Here is a 25061-nt window from a genome sequence, read left to right as displayed (position 1 = left end):
GGTTCCACTGGAAATTATTACTCTAATCCAATAATGTTAGTAATATCCATAGTCGTACCGGATACATTTACATGTTGGAAGGCAAAGGGAGAGGACAAGGTATAATAACTCTGCAACACAAAATGAAACTGTTGAAGACTCATTGGTAAATAATTAAACTTTTGATAACAATATTTGTCAGATATTCTATTAAAGGAGATTTCCGGATGTAGTATGGGATTTGGTTTCACATAGTACTTATAAGGTGCCTTCATGGAATTTATCTCATTTTGAAGGGTTTAATAATATAAATTTAAGGGTTTTACAATACATTACCAAAAATATTTAAACTCCAGTTCGCCGGATTTCAGAGTTACAAGCAAATGAAGTTCGTGAATTAAGGTTATTTTTGACACATGCGATTATTGTATTGATGGTACTGTTCACAATATGTATTTGACGTTTTGTTTTGTTTTTGCGTGCAGTAGTGACGTAACTCTTTTGATTTTTTTGTGTAGATTTAAAAAAGATGACGGAAATAATAGAACCACTAATTTATCTCATTAAAACATTTTTTAACCGTCGATGTTAAGGCTTGGGATTTTAGAGGTTTTTCTTTAAAAATTAAAACTTAATTTTTGATACCAATTTGAATGGGGCACCAAACGAAACCGTGTTCCGGCATTCTCCTTTATTAGGATTTTCTACAAATGCGCTATTAATGATTATTTAATTAATAAATAGTTAACAAGAAGCAAACAAAATTATATTTGATTCACAACATATGTTCATGAATTGAGTGAGTAGGTATTTCAATATAAATACGAAAGCGTTTTCGAAACACTACATCTTGAATGAGACTCTAGACTTCGCGAAATACCTCACGGTGTCTTAGTCGTTATCACTAGTTTCACCAAATACTTTCACTCACGTGGACCATCTGCTTTTTCCTTCAAATAATTATTTCTAAAAAAAAAAATACCTCTAAAAAATAAATTAAGCTGCAGGTAGTTTATATATTAAATACTTATTGGCGAAGGTGTGTGAATTATGTGGCCACCAACAGGGCAGTGCAGAGTATCCGGCTGGCTTTATAACATTATCTTCATCACGGTCTTGTTGTTCGAAAATATGAGATTTATTGCTACGTGATATTTTTACCAGAAAACAATATTAACCTGTAGTTTTTTTTTGGCGAAAGAGATAATATCATTTTAAAACTAAAATACCCTAAAATATTAATAGAGTGTCTAGCGCAATCTTAAATGAGAGATAGATAAGTTCTTTATTGCATAAAATTAAAAATAAATGCAAAAATTATAATTGAAATAAAGTTTTATGGTAATGCAAATCGGATCTTTAATAATAAATTGCAAGCGTAAGAATTTTTGCGGAATAAATTATTCACATTATTGCGTTCTGTCTAAAAATCTAGGGAATAGATAGGCAAACATTTTTAAAATGTGTGTTTCGATTTTGCTATTGGGTAAGTAAAATCATATTACCATATAAAAGATTTAAAGCAAAACACTTATAATGTGTATATTCGTTAGTTACTTATGCAGCTTGCATCCTGGAAATGGACATAAAATTATTTTTATTCCCGTAAAGTAAAAGTATTCAAATAACTCCTACCTATGAACGGTTTAACAAATCTTAGCAAAATGGATAGCGTAGCTCCCATCATTGCATACTATTCATCAATCCAATCACTTTCAAACCTGGTTAAACTTCAATAAAAACCGAATAAAACGCGGACACACTCTCGGACAACAGCTAGTAATCATGAAGATAGATCACAAAATGTTGCGCAAAAATGCAGTTCCGGAGCTAATAGCGCTCTTTTCCTGTTAAAATTCCCTACAATATGCACAATTGCTCCATTTGGCGGCACATATGGAAAATCAAGTAATAGTGACATGTAGCTCTCAAATTTCCATTTGGCTAGCAACGTTTAAAAGTCGTGAATGGCACTATTGTTCTGGAGCCATTGTGTTTTTCTATTGACCGGCTCAGCTCATACGGCCGCTCGTCGCCTCTTTACTGCCGTCAATTACAGCCAGATTCCGCCAGTGAAAATGTGGGATTCGATAGTTTAAAAGGTTTTTAAAAGTATTCTCTCAATAAACTTGTAGTCCAGTTTACTAGGCTACATAAAATTTGTAAATAATTCAAGGGGAATTGTATCAAGTGATGTGTGTTTCAATTACTTAAAATATCACTTGCTTCAACGGTGAAGGAAAATATCATGAGCTTGCCTGAGAGTTCTATATAATTTTGACCAAGGTGTGTGGAGTCCATCAATCCGCACTGGGCCAGCGTGCTGGACTACGGCCTTAACCCCCTTCTCATTGTGGGAGGAGACCCGTGCCCTGTAGTGGGCCGGTAATGGGTTGATATGATGATGAAAAAAAAATCATCAGATTTTTTTTGTATAAAATAAATAAATACTGAATTTTGAAAAGTCGTGGAAAATAGTTATTAGTTTTAATAAAAGATACTAAAAGGCCAAGCTTTTTTAATATTTTTTGTAAAATAATAAGTTTATTCATAAAAAAATAGGACTTACATGATGATTCCCTGGTCTTATAGGTCTGGTAGTACTTAATTTTTATGTTTAAGTTATCTCTCGTTGATTCTCTCTGTCTGTCTCAGTCTGCGTTAAGTACAGCTATATTATTAAGGTTATCTAACGATTTTTTTTCTTATAATATCGGAGTAATACTTATTAAGAACTGCGCATCTACACATAAGTACATAGAAATTTTCTTTGTGCAAGCTTTGTAAAATTGGCATAGATTATAAAATGCACTTAGAGTGATTAACAGTATTGTAAATATAATAAACCTATATAAATCTTTTTTGAAGAGGCTATTTATAATGATTTTACTTCGAACGAAATATCTATTCTTCCAAGGAAATCAAATAACAGAGCGAAGTCAGTAGTTCATCTGTCAGAGCTTATAATTTTTGAAATAAAGCACGCTCTCAAAACTTTACGATTTGGGGATAATCAACCGTCCGTTTACAGACCATATGTCCGTCCCTAAAAATCTAGAAAACGTAAACGCATAAATTATATATCAATGGCGCTATGAATGAATTAATGTGAATGAATATACTTTAATTGTACACTAAAGAAAAAAGTAGTTACAGAAATATACACATAGAGCAAGAGAGTAGGTACAATTAGAGGTCTCTTAATATTTTTAAACAGCTTTCGGAACCGCAGACCCGGCATTGATCGTAGCAAGATACTCGTACCTCCTTCACAATGCAGTAAAATTTTCCGACCGGTTAGGTTTACAAAGGTTTGGCCAGTCAACTGCTAACGAGCGTAGCGTATCATTCGCCTGCAGTGTGAAATCCGAAATGCTCCGGCCTCTGTGGCTAACGATGTGATTTCATTGTTTGTAGCCTCAGCACTCAAATCACTGGGTTGCTTCATGACTGAATTGAGGGTAAAACTTAACTACTTAGATATGATGGACTCAGGCACTTCGTTGAGATAAAAAAAAACACAACCAAAGTAAAAAATATACTAGAATTTTTTTATTATTCTATAAATATTCTCCGATTATTGACTTCGACGATGCTTAAATCATTTTACTATTGCTCGCAATGCGGACAAATCGGTAAATTGTGCTGAAAAAATTGGCTTATTATTGATTTATTAATATTATGATTATTGCAGAAAAACCGGTCAGAAATTCAGCTAGTACCAGAATGACTGGTTATCAAAATATACTGCCCTATAAAGAGACATGTTCATTCGACTTCATTATTACGCAAATCAATAAAAGTATGTCAGCAATATGTGTGCTAGTATTGGGGACGGAACAGTTCGTTGAACTAGTTATATTTAGGAATCTATTTTTATTATGTGGTATATATATAATTCATTTTATTCAACGACCTAAATATTGCACGCTTTCATATGAAATAAGGACGAACGAGCTTAGCCCATATGGCAAGCTCAACTTCAAGAAGGCGGGCTTTACGTGCCACGGTGGTTGCTTTACGTTCTCTCCAACTCACTGGTTTTGGACAAGGCAAATTTTCTAACTCTGTACTAGAACTGTAAACTTTTTTAATACAGAAATACTAATAATGCCCGACCCGGAAAACGCGCCAGACCAAACGCCTAGACCAAAGAGCTAATTAATAGTAAAATGGTGTCAGCAAATCATAAAGCATCGACACATTGCCACGGTTATTTGTTTGAATTCTTCAATTATTGATAATACAAAATAATGATACAAAAAGAAAAAGAAATACAACCACATAAACTTAAACCAGTTAGTTAGGCGTGAAAAGGCGGTCTTATGGCTAAATCCACATCACCACAGATACTAGTCAAAACATATCACTCAATCAACCTTTAGTCAATCTAAGGCCTGTTTTTTAGTTCGCATCTATGAGGCGAACTATGATTAAATGGTTCTTGAAAAATTGTGGCGCGGTAAAGACCGTGGTATATGGAACTTCCTAAAAAAATATCTAAGTCCAGCGGTGGACACACATTTGTTGACGTGATGATGAATCAACTTAAGGTATGACTTATTCTTTTAATACCAACACAGGGGACAAAGTTTTTTAATATGTAAGCTCTCTGATTGTTGTACCTACTATTTTTTGTATAAATTTTTTCCGACAGTTAGTCCCATATCCCTAGTTATCCATTTGAAAGAAAACTAACCCATACGGATTCCTGACATATTTTCACTTAAAATATTACAAGACGATAACTTTTTAATGGGCCCTCGATAAAGAAAAATCGGTTGACGCCCGTAATTATCGAAATTAGACCACTAAGGGCGATGAATCATGCGATGCAGCGTAACATCAGACATGTTTTGTTTCCTTAGCAAGAAAATATATATTTTTTTTGCCAGTTACTAACTAGGTAAAAACCAGTTTCTCAATATGATGAATTTTTGCAAATCACATAGGACCATTTTTTCACAGTCAGGGTCAAAGTTTTAAATATATTATTACCATAGTATGTTTCGGTATTTTAAATCTCGTAATAAGGATAAGTAATCAAGGCCTACCTTACAGGATATATTTAGATACGAATATGTTAGTTTCGGAATGGTAGTGCTACTGAAAAGAAGCCGGCAAGAATCTCAGCAGCTACTCTTTTAATGAAAGACAACGTTGTACAGTTTATTTATTAATTTAGTACAGCAACAGAATAAAATTTCTATAAAAAAGTTAGGATGTGTACAAGGACATTTATTAACACTATAAGCAATAAAACAAAAGGAGTTTAATTGAGCAAGCATTTATTAAGCCTAACTAAAAAATTAGATTTAATTGAACACATTTAAAAAGGCGGGAGCCATACTTCGAAACTCGAACCGTACTCGAGTTTCTTGCGTAGTGCAGCCTCCAGGAACGCGTCGCGACTTCCGTCGCGCGGAGCGCTCTTGTCCCGCCCGCCCTCTCGAGCCACCTCGCGCGTCGCTCGGAGAAACTTTGACACATGAGCTACACTTTCACGAGCATCTTCTATTGACAACTGAAAGAGTAAGAAATGTACAGATGAGAGAGATTTATGTATCTTATAATAAAGGCAACATAAATAGGATAAAGAGGGCGGTTGAAATTCGAGGTACTAGTTCAAGTTATTATAGATTATAAATATAAATTAATCTAAGTTATATTTAATTCCTAAAGAAGACTATATTTCCTTATGTAATTTAGATTACATTATCTTAAAATACTTATTCCATTTCAGAGAAACAAACACATGTATATTTAAAGTGTCTGCTCGGTATTACAAACTGAGGTTCAAACCACATTTACTATTTTTAAATCTATAAAAGTCATCGAAATCTAATAACAGATCTTCTTGGCAATATTTTTGGCTAAATGACTTTGCCTGTTTTTCTTAGTTATTCATAAAGTTTAGGAATAAATTTAAAATTAATATATTAGTGCAGGGGTAACCGATTATTTTTGTTATGTTTAATTCTATATAGGCGAGTAATATGAAAGTGCAGGGATCGCCAACTCGTTAGTTTTTAATGTTCTAAAATCGAATCCGGTCATGACATGCGCTTTGAGAGCAGAATGATTTAGGCATAAATATTTATTGCCACATAAAACTACATTACCTATCTTTTTTTTAATAGTAATAATTGACGGTTCAAGCGGTCAGACCACCTGATGGTAAGAGAAAACCATTGCCTTTTAACAGAGCAACACTTCACGGGGCATGCAACAGAAACACTTCCTACAAAGTGCCGCCCTATATGCGTCAACCTGAGGCGTAGATATCTCAGCGTCATGCGCGTGTTCAACGACAGGGCAACCAGGCCCTTCAGACCGGATCCCAACAATACTGCTTGGCGGCAGAAATAAGTATTGTGTCTCAAAATGCTCTCCTACTACTACCCAACGTACTAGGTACATTATCGTTCGATTATATTATTACCGTGAGTAAGCGGTGATAACCCAACGGTTAGGAGCTGGACTTCACTTTCTGGGTGCCGAGTTCGAATGCCAGCACGCACCTCTAACTTTTCTAAGTTATGTGCGTTTTAAGTAATTAAAATATCACTTGCTTTAACGGTGAAGGAAAACATCGTGAGGAAACCTGCATGCCTGAGAGTTCTACATAATGTTCTCAAAGGATGATGAGTCCACCGATCCGCACTGGGCCAACGTGGTGGACTACGCCCTTCACCCCTTCTTATTGTGGGAGGAGACCCGTGCCCTGTAGTGGCCCGGTAATGGGTTGATATGATGATGTTGATGATATTATTACCTGATCGTCTTTCGGCGTTGCGTGTGGATATATCCGCACCCACTGGCCCACGCGGCCCACTCCTCGGTCCCAGCGCACGCCGTTTCCCCACGAGCATGCAGTGAGCATGCGCCGGCGAGACGCCGCCGTTGCGTACCCACCCCGCCACGTCTCCTCCACTGGATCCGCGGATGACAAGGCCACATTCGGTGTGGACTAGTAAAAAATGTAAAGAAAATCGGATTATCTTAACACAGTACACAAAAAAGACGATCGTTTATCGAGATGCGGTGTTCACCATCATTTAGATAATTTTGTACAGATGGTTAATATTTTATATTTAAAAAAAAGAATATCTTAGTATCCTAGTCGCCGAAAAATTAATTTCTGCACTGCAAACATTGTTCGCATAGATAACTAGCAGGTTATACAATATCGTGACTTAACCCGAACTGTGTTGAGCCTTAAGTAAGGGGTCTTCTTATGTATGCTGAGAATTTCTAGTTCGCTATCTACAACTATATTCATCACAAAATTTAGGCCAAATTAAACTGATACAACCCGTCCATCTTATTAAAATTAGTTCACATTGGACGGAGTTCTAGTGTAAAATCTTTAAAAACTTGCATTCCCTCTCTCAAGGGAGATAAAAAGTATCCTATATCCTACCTCGTAGTATAAACTCAAATAAAACCCAGTTTAATTGAAATCGAGACAGTACTTTGGGCGTGATGCGCGGCCTAGATACAGACAGACAGACAGACAAATATTTTACTTTTACTTTTATTTTTCATTCCAATAATTATTTTCAAAATATCTCCAATGTATAGAATTCCATCCGTTACAATTATATTATAAGTAGGTATAGATCTGCATAGACTTCAACCACTTTTGTAAAACCATGACGCGTCGCATTCTTTAGCAGACTCGATTGTGCAACTGGTTTTGCGATTTATCTCAATTGTTGCTATTAGCTAATTTTATTGTATTCTCGCTCTAATCGTGTGTTTTGCATATAAATGTATGCGTCAGCGTGTATTTATTGCACGGTCAAACGGTTGCCCAGTAAAATAGCTACAATCTTCTTTTTGGACCTTGAAAACCTTTGTGAACAGTAAAATGCGCACCACGTCGCCTGAATAGACGTCATCGAGGGCACATGACCAAAGATTCACAAAGTACCTACTTGTTTTTGTTGCAATCAAAAACTAAGTAAACTTTCTTCACTGTAAAATATTTTCAGCCCCATGAATAAAATGTAAAATAAAAGATACTTACGTGAGATTCTAGGCCTTCACAGCTTATTTCAGACGAAGATTTGTATAACCTTCCTGTTTGAACATCCTTGGATTTTTCAGTCAAGTCCTATAACAGAGATTATAAATATGTATAAACTTCACTAACGATGAACAAGGCAATGCCCAAATAAGTAAAGCCTAATAATCTAAGGAGATTCCTTGGCATACATCAACCGTTCACCAATAGGTATCACCTAAGAGTTAGTGAGACTTTCTTTTTTTGATTAAGGCGATGGCTACCCTTACTACGGCTAAACTTACCCTTAATATTATTTCAGAGTCATGTCTACCTACATCCGAGAGAAGTGTTCATCATATTACAAGCTCTCATTAATGAAAGGCAAATAAAGTGGAAATACTTATCGGTATTATATAATCAAATGAAGAGATAAGGTAAATTAACATAGTTTCGTATTAACGTAAATTCCCGGGCCTGTAATATTATATTGCTCATTCATGAAAGGTTGATGTTGGTTTTTCTCGGAATCTTAATTTAAGTGAATATTGGTATACATGGAGCAAAGTAAACCTACAAAGTTTAACAATTATTTCAGTCTTGCTGTAGACTTTTCATGTCTATATGAAAATATTAGGTCTGCTCTATGTTTTAAAAATGCTTGTACAATTTTTTTTTATAGTTATAACTAGCGTACCCAGCCCGCTTCGCCGGGCTAGATTTTGCTTTATTTTATTTAAACAATAAACTTACATCATTAAATTTTTAATTTAAGTCTCATAATATATTAAATCATTTATTTCTCTCCGTATTCATTCTCTTCAATTCTCTTCTCGATGTACCCAACAATACAATATCGTAAATAAAAGCTGTATTTGACAGTTTGACAGTTTAAAAATAGGAGTGCTCCGTTCATCACCAAACTTTACAGGATTACTCGCCAGGTCAATCCGGAGATTCCCTGAAAGTTTCATTGAAATCGGTCCAGCCGTTTCGGAGCCTATACGGAACATACCCACACACTTTCTCTTTTATATATAGATAGAAAGACCAAGTAGATGGCCAAGGTAATGGTAAGAGGAAAACTATTGCCCAAAAACAAGGCAACACTTCGTAGGGCATGCAAGGCACACGTCCTGCTACATGCAGGCCCATGCACTTAGGATCGGAACATAGCATGCTGCTTGGCGGCAGGAATAAGCATGGCGGTAGTGCTGCCCTCTGTCACCAAAAGCGACTCTATTACCGCTCATAATACTTTCCCCAGCGACTCTATGGTATAGATACGGATATAGCTGCAGCATGAAAGGCAAGCTAACCAACAAATAAACACTATCGCATTTGCCGAGGACATCCCCGGCGCAATTCAACGCAATTTTGACGGCCGAGTGGCGCAGTGGGCAGCGACCCTGCTTTCTGAGTCCAAGGTCGTGGGTTCGATTCCCACGTCTGGAAATTTTTTCTGTGATGAACATGAATGATTTTCAGTGTCTGGGTGTTTATCTGTGTATAATAAGTATTTATGTGTATTATATTCATAGTTCATCTGTATATAATATGTGTATTATATTCATAAAAAAATATTCATTAGCTATCTCAGTACCCATAACACAAGCTACGCCTACTTTGGGGCGTTATTAGTTATATAGTCGTCTTTCAATTCTTAATGCGTATTTAATTAGATGAGGTAAGTAGGTAGTTACGCTCACAGAACACTTGTCAAGCGTAGGCGCTTGTAAGTTGACGCAGTGTATGGGCATCGCTCGACGTCTGCGTACCCGACGAGCTCCACGCCGATGACCATTCGCAGCTCTGGATGGCGGCTTCGTTGCACCACTCTCGTCCTCTGAACTATAACTGTAACCATACGAGAGAGGGATTAAGTAAGCTGCAGTAACGGGCATTACCCCAATATGGGATGAATGAATACACTTTTATTGTACACCACATAAACATAACAAATTATAAGTAAAAATTTAACAAAAAGTATACAATTTAGGAGTAATGTTTTCAATAAACCTAGAGAATGTTTACATCGGATGCCCATTCTGCCCTTTTTTATAACCTTCAATTATTATAATTCTTTATATAAACAGATTTTTGGAGGCCGCGTAGGAACCATCTCGGACTGCACCATCACTTAATACCTATCACGTGAGATTGCAGTCAATGGCTGTGATAGATAAAGAAAAATATGTTATTGATAATAATCAATTTCTTCTTGAAATTCTAGGTAAAAAAAACGACACGGGATTTATTCGATTATACTGAAAACTAGCTGAGCGTTCCGGTAAAATATCGCGTAGTAACCAAGAGCAGGGGTATGGGCTTATTATAATTGCTATACTCCTAACACGTTAGTCTGTTAAGTATTGTCTTGGACTGCATCATCACTTACGACAAGGTGAGATTGCAGACAAGATCTAACTTGTAGTACACCTAAACATAACCTAAACGAATTATTATATTTATATACATAATGTCTTCGTAACATGTTTTTGAGATAGCTGACTGCATGTCATCGCTATACAGCCAGATCATATAAATAATTAAATGCATTGTGTACGGGAGCTATAGTGATACGCTTGACCGTAACAATAGGAAGATCTTCCTTCGAGCGGGTGATCGTGCTCGGGGACCGAGGTCCGAACATTAAATAAATAAATAATAACACAAAAATATGTCCGAACTCGCTTCATATAAATCATTCACAATCATCGAGCTATCTACTTTGCAGCTCGTGGTTTATTTACCTGGTAATATGTGGTGTAGGCGGTCCTTGCAACAATGACAAACCCGTATGTTTCATTGGCAGCCCCAACAGATCAAACAGCTCGTGCAGCATTGGTTGTTTGACGATCACATCAGCTTCACAGTCCGCCGCCAGTGCCGGGGACAAATTCACCTGAAAATGAAGTTTTTTTTTATCATTCATTCATTCATTCATTCATTCATTCAATATTATAAATACTAAGTATTTTTTGCATTATTTAATTTAAGCAATTAAACTTTCTCTTGCTCCAACGCTGACGCAAAACATCTAGAGGAAATTTGCATGCCCGAGGTCTACCAATCTGCACTGGGCCAGCGTGATGGAACGGCCTAAATTCTTCTTATAGTGGGAGGAGACTATGATGATGATAAATTTTAGAAATGCATGACTCTACTGCTGAAATTTTATATAATCGTAGCTTCCATCCTGTGCAGACACAGGTAACAGGTGTTTGCTAAATCCATGCAAGCGATAGTGGTCGCGGGAAATAACTAGCTTTTTATAGGTGACAATTGTGACAATTTTTTTTTACGTCACACACAATATCTTAGCGATAACGTATCTGTCAAATGCAAGCTACATGGAAGTGTAGAAAAACGATTCTTGACTCGTCATTAGTACGAGTCTCGTCGTCTTGGTTTTCATAAATAATGCTCAACCACGAACTTACCGCGGGGCGGGCGATACGACGCCTTAGGTCGAGGGTTAAATAGCAGATGAAAGTTTAATGGGAACAATTATTTACAGAAGCAACTACAGTCTACGGCCGATTGGCGCAGCGGGCAGCGACCCTGCTTTCTGAGTCCAAGACCGTGGGTTCGATTCCCACAACTGGAAAATGTTTGTGTGATGAACATGAATGTTTTTCTGTGTCTGGATGTTTATATGTATATTATAAGTATTTATGTATATTATTCATAAAAATATTCATCAGTTATCTTAGTACCCATAACACAAGCTACGCTTACTTTGGGACTAGATGGCGGTGTGTGTATTGTCGTAGTATTTTTTTTTTTTATTATTATTTTTAGTCTACAAGTCGTGTCTCCTGAAGACTTTTAGACTGCAGTAAGTGAGTGTAATGTAAAATACCTCAATTAGCCAAGGCTTCAACGTATCATCGAGTAGCACGTCGAACCCATAGAACTCGAAGCAGTTTCTTGCCGGGGGAGTCCCCGCAGCCTGCGCCAATAACGTCAATGTAACCAGTGCCCTTATCCGCTGCCAAACTAACCACTCCACTGCACCCCATCTACCGACGAGTGCTCGCCTCACTTGCTTCAGTGTCCACTTACAACCTGTGAAAAATTTTCTACTAACGCCATCTATGCGGTACGCCATTGATCTAATTCTAAGCTTATAAAGTAGAGGGCGTGAACAATCAAAGACACTGAGGTGACGACCAACCGCATCTAGCTAAAGATAAAAGTTTAGCTATTTTGTAGTTTTGAAGTTTTAATTTTTATTTTAGGCTCAAACCGGATATTTTCTTATAAAAGCAGATATTCTCTTAATGTCAGGAGATGCCCGGACGCAAGTCTGCTATTATAATTGTATATCACTATTCGATCAATGACAAAAACTACTAATGAAAAAAAAAAAATTACAATTATACGAGTAGAATAACTTTTATTAACTAATTTAACAGTAAAATAAAATTTCCATACTACTTAAGCCGTTGCTTATTGGATTGATCGACCACTGAGACAATACCAGACTTGAGTCTCCAGACCAATTGACATTTTAACAAGATGCGTGTTCAAGAATTTATTGGTCCTGGTTATAATTTTGGCTACCTTCAGATAAGTTTGTTGTACTTTGAAGAACTTTGAAAGGATAAAACTATTATAGACTATATGGACGAAACAATTCTATATCTCTTGGAAAAAATTCTATATCCCTGAAAATCGGGAAAACAGAAATACTTCGCAGACTTAATTGCTAGTATGAAAAAAGTAACATACCACTGCCTATCCTATCCTTACACTCAGCATACCTAGGACCTGTCTTATTCAAGGAAGAATTTGTCAAATGCCTATATGGATTATGGATATCCGTTAACGTGTATTTATCCGTTCCTGAAAAAAAAGCATTTTTCTTGTAATAACATGAATATTAGACTACACAATAAGTTAAAATTATAAGCACTGTGTATTGTTAAATGAAGCTTTTTATGTTGCCTCAAAATTTAAAATAAAAAAAAAATTATTGAAACACGACAAATAAAGTGTTACCTCTAAATTGCATAAAACGATTTAGCTAGAAACCTTTTTGGTTTGAATACTCAAATCTGTAGCTTAAAGAATAAAGCAGCTTTTGAAGGTATAAATATAAGTAAAGGAGCTTTTCCTTTAACTCTTATCTTCTATATGTTTAGATTGCGTTTTCGATAAAACAAAATGGCACTTACCAAATCTCGCCAAGCCTTCTGCATACATATAGGCGGTGAGCGGTCGGTATCCGGGTACACAAACATACAATCGAAGATCAAATTTGTATCCAGCAATCAGAAGTGGCCGCTCGATGTATCTCTGCACAACTGCTGGGCTCCCACAACGCATATCGCAGACGCTCTGAAAATTTGAATGTAAAAGTACACGTTTAAGAACCTTCGCAACTCTGTATGTTTGTCCAATTCCCACATGTTGTATCAACGTGAATCCTTTTGTGTCTCGAAAAGAAATAACAAAATGCAGTGTAAATTAAAAACCGATCTATTAAAAAAGTCTAAAAAATATATTAATTTTTTTTACTGTTTCAATATTCCATAAGATCTGATCAAAAATTTATAGTACCTACCTAAGCGTCGTAAAATCAAAACTCGAATCAAGGGGACACAGAAAGGATAAATAGAAAACTTGCATACGAACTTCGTAAACAAAATTATGTATGACTGTAAGTTGTAACTTGTATGTACGCTTTGTAGTTTCCTACTTAACATTAACGTTCCTATGCTGAATGTAATACCTAGGTTCCCCAATCGCGTGTTTACACGTGCTTAGTTTAGGAATGTAGCCTAAAACTTGTGCACTCGGAAGCTATTGCAAACGTTCTTGTAGTCTGGTAAATAACTGCGAATATTTCACTAACAATGTTTATTGTATTTGCTTGAACAGAATCAGCTATAGTCGTACGTCACACCAGTACTTACCCGATACAAAGTTATTAAAAAAATATTTTACTTATTCACTACATAGTATAAAACAAAGTTGCTTCCCGCTGAAAAAGAATATAGGTTATTTACAAAACAAATTTAAAGACATAATTATTCCTCTTCCGATGCTATACATAAGATGTGTTGTGCACTTCATGTGTCAAAGTCAAAGTCAAAAATGATTATTCTTATAAATTTTTCAAAACGTAGTAATATTCATATTAAACTCTCTATTTGTATACCACAACTTTACACAAGTAGTAATACATAGGGCGGCCTTATCGCTTAATAGCGATCTCTGCCAGGCAACCTTTGAATTAGGAAAAAAAAAGAAGAGGAATAGACTGCTGGTGGTACAAATATTAAAATACAAACATTCGAATAACTACATGCTAATACATAAACTAGTGTACACAAATATAAAGTAAATAATATAATTAATAAATAAATATAAAAATAAACTAATATATATAATAACAACACTTACATATTTAAATACTTAAACATACAATAAATGAGTAAGTATATGCATACTATTAATAGACGTTAACAATATAATGGGCCTTAATCAAAAGAGACATACACCAACGCTCTGGCTATCAAATAAGGTAGCTTCTTGATATGCAATTTCGACAGGCCTCCCTGGCACGCTGTGGTTTTAAGCGGAGGTCTCTGGTTCGATCCCCGGCAGCGACAATTTGGAAAATTATTATTTTTGATTTTTTTGTGGTCTGGTCTGGTGGTAGGCATCGGTGGTTACACTGACAAAGACGCGCCACTAAACGATTCAGCGTTCTAGTACGATGTCGGATAGAAACCAATTAAGGGTCTGAGTTTAAAACTGTCATTCCCCTAACAGGTTAGCCCGTTACCATCTCTAATTACTGACCAGTAGGTCAGATTGAAGTCAAGGGCTAACTTGTAATGGTTTTTTTTTTCTTTTAAATGCAGATACTGCGTACGTGTGTATGATTGTACTTAGGTAAACTTTATTACCCTGAAGAGAAATATTCCTCGACCCTGGCTTTGAGCTACTGGCTTATGTATCCACACCACGCTGGAGCTTGCAGCATCATCGCCTCGCCGTAAACGAGAACATTCCGATACCAACTTCGCATATTCCAATGGCAAATGAAAGCAGGGTGGACTGAAAGGAGAAATTCATATATTTACTATCAGATTGTAATTTGCATAAAATTATAATAAATGAAAGGCTTTTTTTAATTTAGACTACCCAGAAAACACTGCATATATATTATAATTATATTTGAAAATCTCTCTTTTGGTAACCTTTCCTTTTTCACTAATAATAGCAAAGCTTTTTATAATACTTTTGACATCCCTTCTGGAGGAATTTATAAAAATGCTACGGAATTCTAGTCGTTGGACTACTAAACCGTTAGTCGCCTATGAAAGGAGAAGATCAATTAACATACATACAGCATCCACAGTGGCGTGCACTTCATACATGCACAAAAGCACTGCATACCCTAAAATTTAAATATAACCCGTATAAGAGGATTTTTTCCATTTTATGCAATTTTCCTGCTGTGTGCATACCCTGGTAAGAAACCCAGTGCACGCCACTGAGCATCCAATATAAGTAAACACTAGGATCTCAATACTGAGAGACTTGGAATGAAAATGGCCAATTAAAAGTGTTATTTATTTCGAAATAGTTTTTACTATATATTAAAACAAGTATATTATTAGTCGTTGAAATATTTAAAAAATAATAGAATGAATAATTTCCGTAGAGAAATAAAAATAGATTAAAACTTCTTCGATAGCACCGCAACGAGGCATTATATACCCAAGATTCACGATTGTCCTTTGAAATAGACAATTTAATTTATTGGCAAAGTTTTTTAAAATTTAAAAAAACTTTTAAATGAGTTTAAAAAAAAGAATTCAAATAGCGTGTCCCTACTTCCGCTAATAAACCGTCATTGCATTGTAATTCTATATTCTATGACATTGACTTTTCCCAGGGAGCGTCACGCGATCTCCGGTACCACTTGGCGTAATTGCCGGGGAAGCACGATTCATTAGTATACCACCATAATTTTATATTACCTCGAACTTTCACCTTCGTCCCAGCAGGAACAATTTCTTATTTGACCTTTATAGGTAAACTTCTCTAATTTAATATCACCGACGTCTTAATTCCTTGTTGGTATTTTAAACTTTGACATAGACCTTCGCAGTTTACTTAGCTATTGGAACGACAATATCGCGTTTACTTCATTTGAATAATTAATTGTTGTGACCTTAGTTCCATTTGTTCGCTTATTATTATTAGGCTTGTGGCCTACTTTAAAAATAAACAAGAGCCAATATCAATATTCTAAACATGCATTTTTTCAACTTATATTTTGTGTTCTCGATTTTGTTTTAGACAAAAGAATTTTAAACTTGATTTCAAGTCTTTTTAAACTACACTTACATACATAAGTTACATTTTCGTACCTGTTATTTTCAACTTACGTACATAACCTTAATTTTAGTTTTTAAAAGTTATGAGAATACTATTTCAGCTTTTTGCAGCTTTCCACTTTTAAATCTAAATCAATGTCAGTTGATAAAATTGCATTACAAAATTTCATAGAAACTTGTGCAAATATTCATTGTGTAAAAAACTTTTATAACTACCTCTACGGTTGAAAAGATGAGTTCTGTTCCACTGAATCCTACAAAAGAATTGTCTAAATAATGTCGTGCTGCACGCAACAAACGCGTGGATTCATTCAAAGCCAATGACGTGGAGCGATTGACTCGTGTCCCGAAGATAATATACATTATGTTAGAACTTTAATGGTCCTTACTGCTATTGCAATACAGGCTAAACCATCAATACTAAACGCGATCTTATGTATATAATAGGATCTACAAATCCCACTATACAGCCTAATAGCTTGATATCTCGTATCGAAAAATTTCCTTGCCGATTGATGTTATTTTTATCCGACAATTTGTTAATTTCGTACCATGCGGTTGCGGATAGTCATTATGAGCAATAACATATTGTATCTATTGACGATTTTAGTTATATGTTAGTGTTTATATGTTTTTTAGGAGCGAAGAAGTTGGCCAGCCATGATTACGCTCTTTAGATGTTTTCTTTATACTGCAAAGGTTACGACTAGTAACTTTGTAATACATTATTAGCTTTTAATATTTTATTTATCGACTTTATTTTAATAAGCCGAATAACTCATAAGTCACACCTTTGGAATTTATTTTTTCAACTAGAATGAATGTATGCTCTTCACATACTTTTCGTCACCCATATCCCACATAGATTCCCCAACATATTGTTTACGACGATAAACCTTTGAGAACAAATAAGCAGCATTATTTGCACTTTAAAAATGTAATAAACAGATACCTGTGTTTATTTAATAAACATTGTAATCCATTTTCCAAAACATTAACTGCTTTTATTTCATAAGATACAAGTGTACCTACAGTAATATACAGATAATCACATAAGGTAGAGTTCAATTTAGATCTGACTTCAAAAACTTTGTAACTTTAAACGAAACTTGTATTTTACCAATGCTACAGAAATCGATAATTCATTGATGTAACGCAGCCGAACACACAAAAATATTGGGGTGCAATTACCCCCCTCTAGTTATAGATACAACCTCGATTAGTATTCATGATTTTGCGTGTTGAATTTTTTTATAGCTTTAAATTGGAAGATTTATGTTTTGTTTATTGACTTAATTCATTATTAATTTTAGATTCGTAATAAGCAGAAACGCGATTGTAAAATGTTCTGAAGTTTACGATGACAATGTCTCTATGTAGCGACTGCATAATAACAACTACTTTGTACAAATAAATTGTTTAAACCTTCAAGATTATGTTGTTGAATTGTTTTTATTTGTATTGAAATGTGTATGTGCCTTAATCAGTATTAAACATTTAGAATGACGTATGATGTTTTGCTTAAAACTAAATATTAAACTAAATAGTACAAACCTAAAATCGTAAATTGATCCATAAATCCTTCTCATACATCTAAGTAAGCGAGACAGGCTGTCCTTCCGACAAATGGAGCCACCTTTTGGAATATGATTCATGAACTGAAATTAAGAAAACGAATAAAGTTTTATCATTCCTTGTAATAACTTGACCTAAATACAATAAACTAATTTTATTTATCATAGACCGATTTTATGTTTCTGTAAATATTTAAAGTTCTTTAAGCAAATGAGGAAACCCTAACAGTTATTATTTTAAATGGAATTTCAGCTTGTTTGTTTTTATACTGAGTTTAGCTATCATGATCCTGTTTAGAATCAATCCATCTTTAGATTGCAAAAATAAAAGGTGTTGTGCAAATAAATTATTTACGTCCTGCGTTTAACAATTTACAAATACATTATTGTGTTATATGATATTACATGAAATATTTTTACATTCGCATTATTTTACCTACGCAAAGCGGAAACTTAAGTCCAATATAACGAAACTACTACTATTACGAAATTTTGACTTTACGAGTGAGGTAAATAATAAAAAAAAGTATACATGAATAAAAGTATTGTCAGACACGAGCTTCGGCTATAAAACTATCAATGTTTATCACAGCGTCATAACGTTTGATTAGGAGTAGGCACGATAAATCTCAATAGCAAACGTGAATCAATACCTGTCACCAGTAAGCTATAGCTGAATATTAAACCTATTAACATTTCACACATTAAAGTACTTTACATTAAATTACGTATATCGTATTTAACCCCAAATGTTGATATACATTTATATTGATATTATAGAATAGAAAATAATTGTAAAATGTTTGGTGTTTGTTATAAAAAGTGACTACTGAGTTTCTTGCAGACTTTTCTCAGTAGAAGCCTTCCAAACCGGTGGTCACTTACAATAGACAGACTTAACGTTCAAAATTCAATCAATCTTTATGCAAATTGAAAAATTTTCAATTTGAATAAAGCTAGCTACAGTTTGATTGATCGTTTTTAACGTTAGGAAATATATTTAATAAGGAAAGTTTTATGATAGGTTATTGCAGTCTTAGATGGTAGAGGGCTAATCTGTTATGGGTATAGCAGCTCTATTATTTCAACATATTCTCAATCAATTAATCTGGAGCATAAAGTTTATGAAAAGACGGTTTTGGTTAATAAGAGGAATTTAAACATTTCAACTTCAGGAATCAGAACATATAAAAAAGGGATTACAAAAAAGGAGGAAGTTCTCAATTCAAAGCTATTTTTGCTGACATATTTTTTTTTTTAAAGTCACCTGCCAGTCGCCTAAAGCCTTGTAAGAGGTGGCTGGAAAAGCACTGGTCCTCCACCAAAGATTCCATTTCTCGTCGCCACCGGTGTAGCCCTGGTATATACGCCAGCCGCGATCCGTACAAACCTATTTTAAAATTAAATTATTATTACTATGTTGTATGTGTTTTACATCAATTTCTTGACATTGGTCTTTTGTACGGTATCTTCGGTCCTCTGCACTTTACGGTCTAAGCCACATGAGTCCAGTTACTCACTCCCTGCGACTCGCTTGATGTCACTGCCCACTAAGTCGAGGTTCTACAAAAACTTCGTGCGGGGTCGCCCCTCCTACACCTTGGGAATCCAACGTCTATGAAATATTGGATTGGTACGCCTACTACCTATTGCCACTTCAGCTATGGTGGTAACTCTGATCAACAGAAGTCCTCTTTTCTGTTTCTGTCCGAGCTATAAAACTGGCATCACGCACTTTCCGAAGATTTTGTTCTTCAGCCATTGAGGGGGTTAAAAAAAGTCCCCAAACGCCCTTATATTTCCTTCAAATCAAGAATAAATAGCAAGGCAAGGCAAGCAAGCTCTACCGTAGCCAGCATGGCTACTTCATGTGTGGTTGCACTGCTCTTTATTTTCACAAAAAAAAAGCAAAGAGGTTCCCCAACGCATTCTGATGTAAACGCAGGACTACAACAAACCATCACACCAAAACAACAATCGAATTAAACACATTAATTATTATTTCTAAATCTTCGCACCCACATAATGCTTATTCAAGCGCGGACATCGAAGCGTGCAACTAGAACTACTACGGTTGTCGATTCGCATTTTTTGATACCAAAGTCTCAGCCCCCTAGTGATTTTGTGGCACGTGGGGTTACTACATCCAATATAGCTTTAAACTCTAAAGTATACAAAATGATTGATAGTATGTAACTTTGAAACAACTAACTTCCTTTGTTATAAAGCTACCCGGTACCGCATGTGGCATTCACTATGCACCCTCCGCTTTTCCGTTGTTACACGTGGATGAAAAACCAACGAACATACGAATGTGTTTTTTTTCTAGTAATATTTGACGGACCAATCCGACGTACCGCCCCGTGTCCACCAACCTAATTACACCGGCAATCACGCCCTGCAGACCGGATCACAGCATTACTGCTTAGCGGTAGAAATTACCATGGTGTCAGTACTTCCCAAATCTAGCTCTGATATATGTCCTCAGAATGGCGGATACAATGCAATTTGGCTTTTAATAATTGTAGATATAACGTCGTTTGAAGACCCTTATTACAACAACAAGCATAAGTATTGTAAAACCGTCATCCAGCTAAGAACATCTTCTCAAGTTAAGCATAGTTTGACCGACACTTGACAACTTGTACTTTATTCCATATTCGTAGATTAATACGGGCTCAAATTGTTAAATAAGTAACGATAATTGATCTAGAACTGTTAGAATTTTTTCAACAATCTACCGGGTTTTTTAATTTAGAATCAGTGAATTACCTGAAGGCAATTGAAGGAAAACCAAATTTTACAGAATGCAAGTTTTGTTAAGAAAAGCTACTTGTATTTCTACCATCTATCCATTTAAAAACTTACGTCGCATTCGAAAAGTGTGTTTACGCAGTTGTATAAGAGTAAGAAAGGCGTTATTGTACGACGATTAGATCATAGAGTAATGAGTTCTTATAAATATGCTAAATATCAAAAATTGAGAAGCAGAATTAAAAGTATTTTCAAGACCGGACATAAATAATTAACATTACGATTACTAAAAATTCAAAGAGATTATTCTAAGTTGTTTGAACATGAAACATTAACAAAAAACTTTGTACCTGCAAGTCTTCGATGCCAACTATTTCGAATATGCACGAAGAAACAGTCATTTCATGTTGAAGATGTTGAAGATTAATTAGAGGAAATTTGCCTCTATCTCTACAAAACTTACCCTCACCAGGAGACTCGGTCCTGAACCGTTATCGTTCAATCGGTAAACAAACGGTTCATCGTTTTCAAAGGGCTGTGCCATTTTTATTACTTTCTATCTGAAATGTCACAGTTGAATTAATAGTGAGCAATCAACTAATTTTACAAGCAATTTTTAATCTACTAAAGTAAATAAACAAAACTTACAAACAAAACTTAAGCCATGTCATACAACAGTTTTATAACACGAGCCGAGGTTTTGCATATGCGAATGTGTAAATCGCATGCCAACTTGTCGTAGCAAACGCATGGCATTATTTCATATTTAGAGCCTACATGTCGATGGAGACACGTTTACTGTTTACGTTCCAGCACGTAAACGTGACAGGGGCTCGACTAGTCAGGCCGCGCGCCCGTTCGGCACTGCTCCTGCGAACATCAAAGGCAACCCTGTGATTTATAACTGAGCATTCGTGACACACCGCTTTTAGTGAAATCAGTAACTAAGTAAATACCTTTTGTTGGAAGTAATGACGTGGAAGTTTTTATTTTAGCTCTGTACAGTTGTCATATCGACCTTTAAAGAATTTGGAAAGTTAAAGTTAAAACACAAGCTATAAATTCTTTAATAACTTTACTACATCTTTCGATGCCAGTAAAATGATTTTTAACTCGATGACAAATATAGCGCTTGATTGCAATCTCACGTGCGTATTGGTAGGTGACGATGCAGTGTAAGATAGAAACGATAACCTAGAGGGGGCACGGCAGTTTGTTAAACCCATAAGGGTTAAGGGTGTTAGCACACTATGTGTTCTACACGCGCAACAAAGCGCATTTATAGCGCCGTAGATTCTGATACGCGTCATTTACGAGGTTCGTTGATTAATGCGTTGTAACCACTTGAACACATATATGTCTTGTTAAAATATGTAAATAAATATATTATGTATAAAAATTAGCAACGAGTTATACAAAGTATCTAAAAATCTTCGTTAATACTTGTAGCTTGAAACGTTAATCACTGACGTTATGAACTTACGCTGTATTTAGAAAAAAATGCCCTAACGACTTCACTTGAGTTTCAACTGCAACTGCAATACCATGATTTCTTTATACTTTATTGTTAATTACCATGCTATTTATGGAAGAATAAAAAGACGTATTGATGCCAATACGTATGACCACAGAAATACTGTAAGGTAATAAAATAGTTAAGAGGTAACTGAAATGTAATTAATACATTTTGTAATGAAAAAATAATACCTTCACGTTTGTATCGATACGAACGCCTATCTCAACTTTTGGATACTTGCTAATGTTGACTAGCTGCTGCTGAATCGTATTTCAATAGCGTTTAACTCGCGTTGTCTGCGAGTCCAGTGCGCGTATAAATTACACTATGTGCATAGGCTCTTAATGTTGTCTTTTTGACGTACACGGCGGCGCCGTACAAAATTTATAGAAATCGGTAGGGTGGAAAGTTTAGTGACCAGAACTAAGGACAATTTAGAAATTATAAAGACTAGTTGTTGCCCGCATTCATCGTACGCGTTTATTACGGATTTTTACAAATCCCATGGGTAACGTTAACTTTCCTGGCATAATAAGTAGCCTATGTTACTTTGCATCCTTTCAACTAACTCTATGCTAAAATCAAGTCGATTTGTTGCTTAGTTACGGCGTGAAGAAAGGACAATCAAACAAATAATCACACTTTTGCATTTAAAGTTAGTTAAGTAAGGATCCTCACAACTACCGTGGAATCGAACCCGAGGCCTACCTTCATAAAGCAGGCATTTTTGCACTTTTATCTGAATAAAGCAAAGGAATATTTTCATTCACTGTCTAAATCACGCTAAATCATGTAGGTCGTGTCAATGATTTTAATCCTCATAATAAAACCACTCGTTTGAGATCATTAATACATATTTGGCTACCGGCTTGATAAAAACACTTTGGGTAGAACAACTGAGGCACGTAGTCACATTCACATTCACAGACAAGCTACACTACAAAGTTGACGTTAAACTCAACCAATTATTCTTCAGTTTTAGTAAAGCTTGCAAATCACAATAAAATTAAACTGTGCACTAAATAACGTCAGATTGGAAGTTTCCAATCGTTTTTCTTATTTGTCTTTCGTAACATTGCGGTATCGTGACAGCCCAATCTTGTGCTAATCACCCGATTTCGAATCAATTGTCATAAACAGTCAAACGAAAATGGATATCGACTATTTTATTTTAATAGACGCAAATGTAAACTGCAGTTGCAGAAAAAAGGTTTATTATCATAAATTATGTCTTCGCAAGGGTTGTTTACGACTTTGAAGGTTCGTTATTTTGCTTTTACATTTTGTCCATATTTTGGGTCCCGGTGATAGATTTCTTTCCTTTGTTTTATGCAGCATGTCGTCATGGTCTTCGTCCGAGATTTTTTCATTTTTTTTTTATTTAAGTAGCACTTGCTATAAGACACCCTTTTTAAAAAAAATGCTTCCTAAAATCAAGCGGGAATAGGCGTGTTTTAGGCAAGCGCGCTCTACTTTAGGCTGGCTTTTCACCGCACGCCTTCATAGTTTTTTTGAGGTAATTTCATAAAAAAACCTACCTGATAACAAAGCAACTCAACAAAAATTTGATCACGGAAAAATCAGTTTAATGTCGTGCGTCTTAACGTAAGTTATTATAAAAACTGTGAAAAAAGTCGACTACGAATGGACAGCCACATGGTTTAAGACGAATGGTGCCCTCTTCGATGCATTATTTTGACGGCCGACTGGCGCAGTGGGCAGCGACCCTGCTTTCTGAGTCCAAGGCCGTGGGTTCGATTCCCACAACTGGAAAATGTTTGTGTGATGAGCATAAGTGTTTTTCAGTGTCTGGGTGTTTATATGTATTTTCTAAGAATTTATTTATATATAATTCCTAAAAATATTCATCAGTCATCTTAGTACCCATAACACAAGCTACGCTTACTTTGGGGCTAGGTGGCGATGTGTGTATTGTCTTAGTATATTTATTTATTTATTTATTTATTTATTTATTTATCGAGTTGACAACTCGTTGACGGCGTTCGAACAGTGTTAAAAAAAGAAATGAATCGATAAATTAACGAAGGCCTTGAAAATGTGTAGACTAAGTTATTAGTTTTTCTGCAAAAGTTAGGTGTCATAAATAGTACGCGGATGAAGTTTAGGGCTAGTGTCGACATAAAATTTATACACATATATAGTCTTCTTACTCACCATATTCAAAGTCAAGACACGTAAAAACTATTAGAAACGTCGCGTCGCGTAGATAGCTACTGCCAGATTCACTTTTTATTGTACTGTTATGTTGCCCAACATTTGACCTTAACATATAAAAATTGTATATTAAATTGTTGAACACCCGTGACGACCATGCAATACAAATGATCATGCATCCGCTGTATTTCAATTACCTACTATGAAAAAACTGAAAAGCTACGTAGTGTACAATAACGACTTAAAGACGGCCACATAAGCCGACGGCCCAAGCCGTATGCATAAGTCAACCTAAGTAGTCTGCAGACCAGAGCCGCCGACCGGCTTGGTGTCGGCGGGACTGTCAAAGATGTCAGATCTCATTAAAAAATTGATTGTCTGGAAAGTCGGCTTACTGACGATAGTTGAACGTGACAACGTCGTAAGAAAATACTGATGGAATGGTTGCATTTTTCAAAAGAAAATTTAAATTTTATTTGTTTGATAGATATTATCGTTGCTATAAACAATTGACACCACATTCACTTTTCACTGCACTTCATCCCTGCCGAAAACATGTAAATGTATTATTGTCTAGAAGCTGTCCACGCGGACGCATCGCTCACTCAAGTAGGAGAGAGACAGATGCCGCGCTCTCGCTTGCACTTCAAGCCTTGAATGGAACGCCTCAGAGCGAGGTAACGCCGCATACG

General features: G+C 35.6%; 1 protein-coding gene across 1 annotated transcript; it reads right to left on the bottom strand.

Annotated features, from left to right (window-relative positions):
• Positions 1 to 5308: 5308 nt before the first annotated feature.
• LOC120625874 (probable tubulin polyglutamylase TTLL2) lies at positions 5309 to 21222 on the bottom strand. The gene is made up of 12 exons (XM_039893124.1): positions 21142 to 21222; positions 19192 to 19314; positions 17905 to 18008; positions 14911 to 15061; positions 13171 to 13333; positions 12725 to 12838; positions 11853 to 12058; positions 10741 to 10892; positions 9691 to 9844; positions 8012 to 8098; positions 6755 to 6949; positions 5309 to 5503 (listed from the first exon to the last, which is right to left on the bottom strand). The coding sequence occupies exons 1-12, from the start codon at positions 21220 to 21222 to the stop codon at positions 5309 to 5311; spliced, it is 1725 nt and encodes a 574-aa protein (XP_039749058.1).
• Positions 21223 to 25061: the final 3839 nt, after the last annotated feature.

This window comes from Pararge aegeria, chromosome 8 (assembly GCF_905163445.1).
Source record: "Pararge aegeria chromosome 8, ilParAegt1.1, whole genome shotgun sequence".
In the NCBI taxonomy this organism is placed as follows: domain Eukaryota; kingdom Metazoa; phylum Arthropoda; class Insecta; order Lepidoptera; family Nymphalidae; genus Pararge; species Pararge aegeria.
Note: the sequence above shows the minus strand (reverse complement) of the source record. Positions and strands in the feature narration are given on the sequence as shown.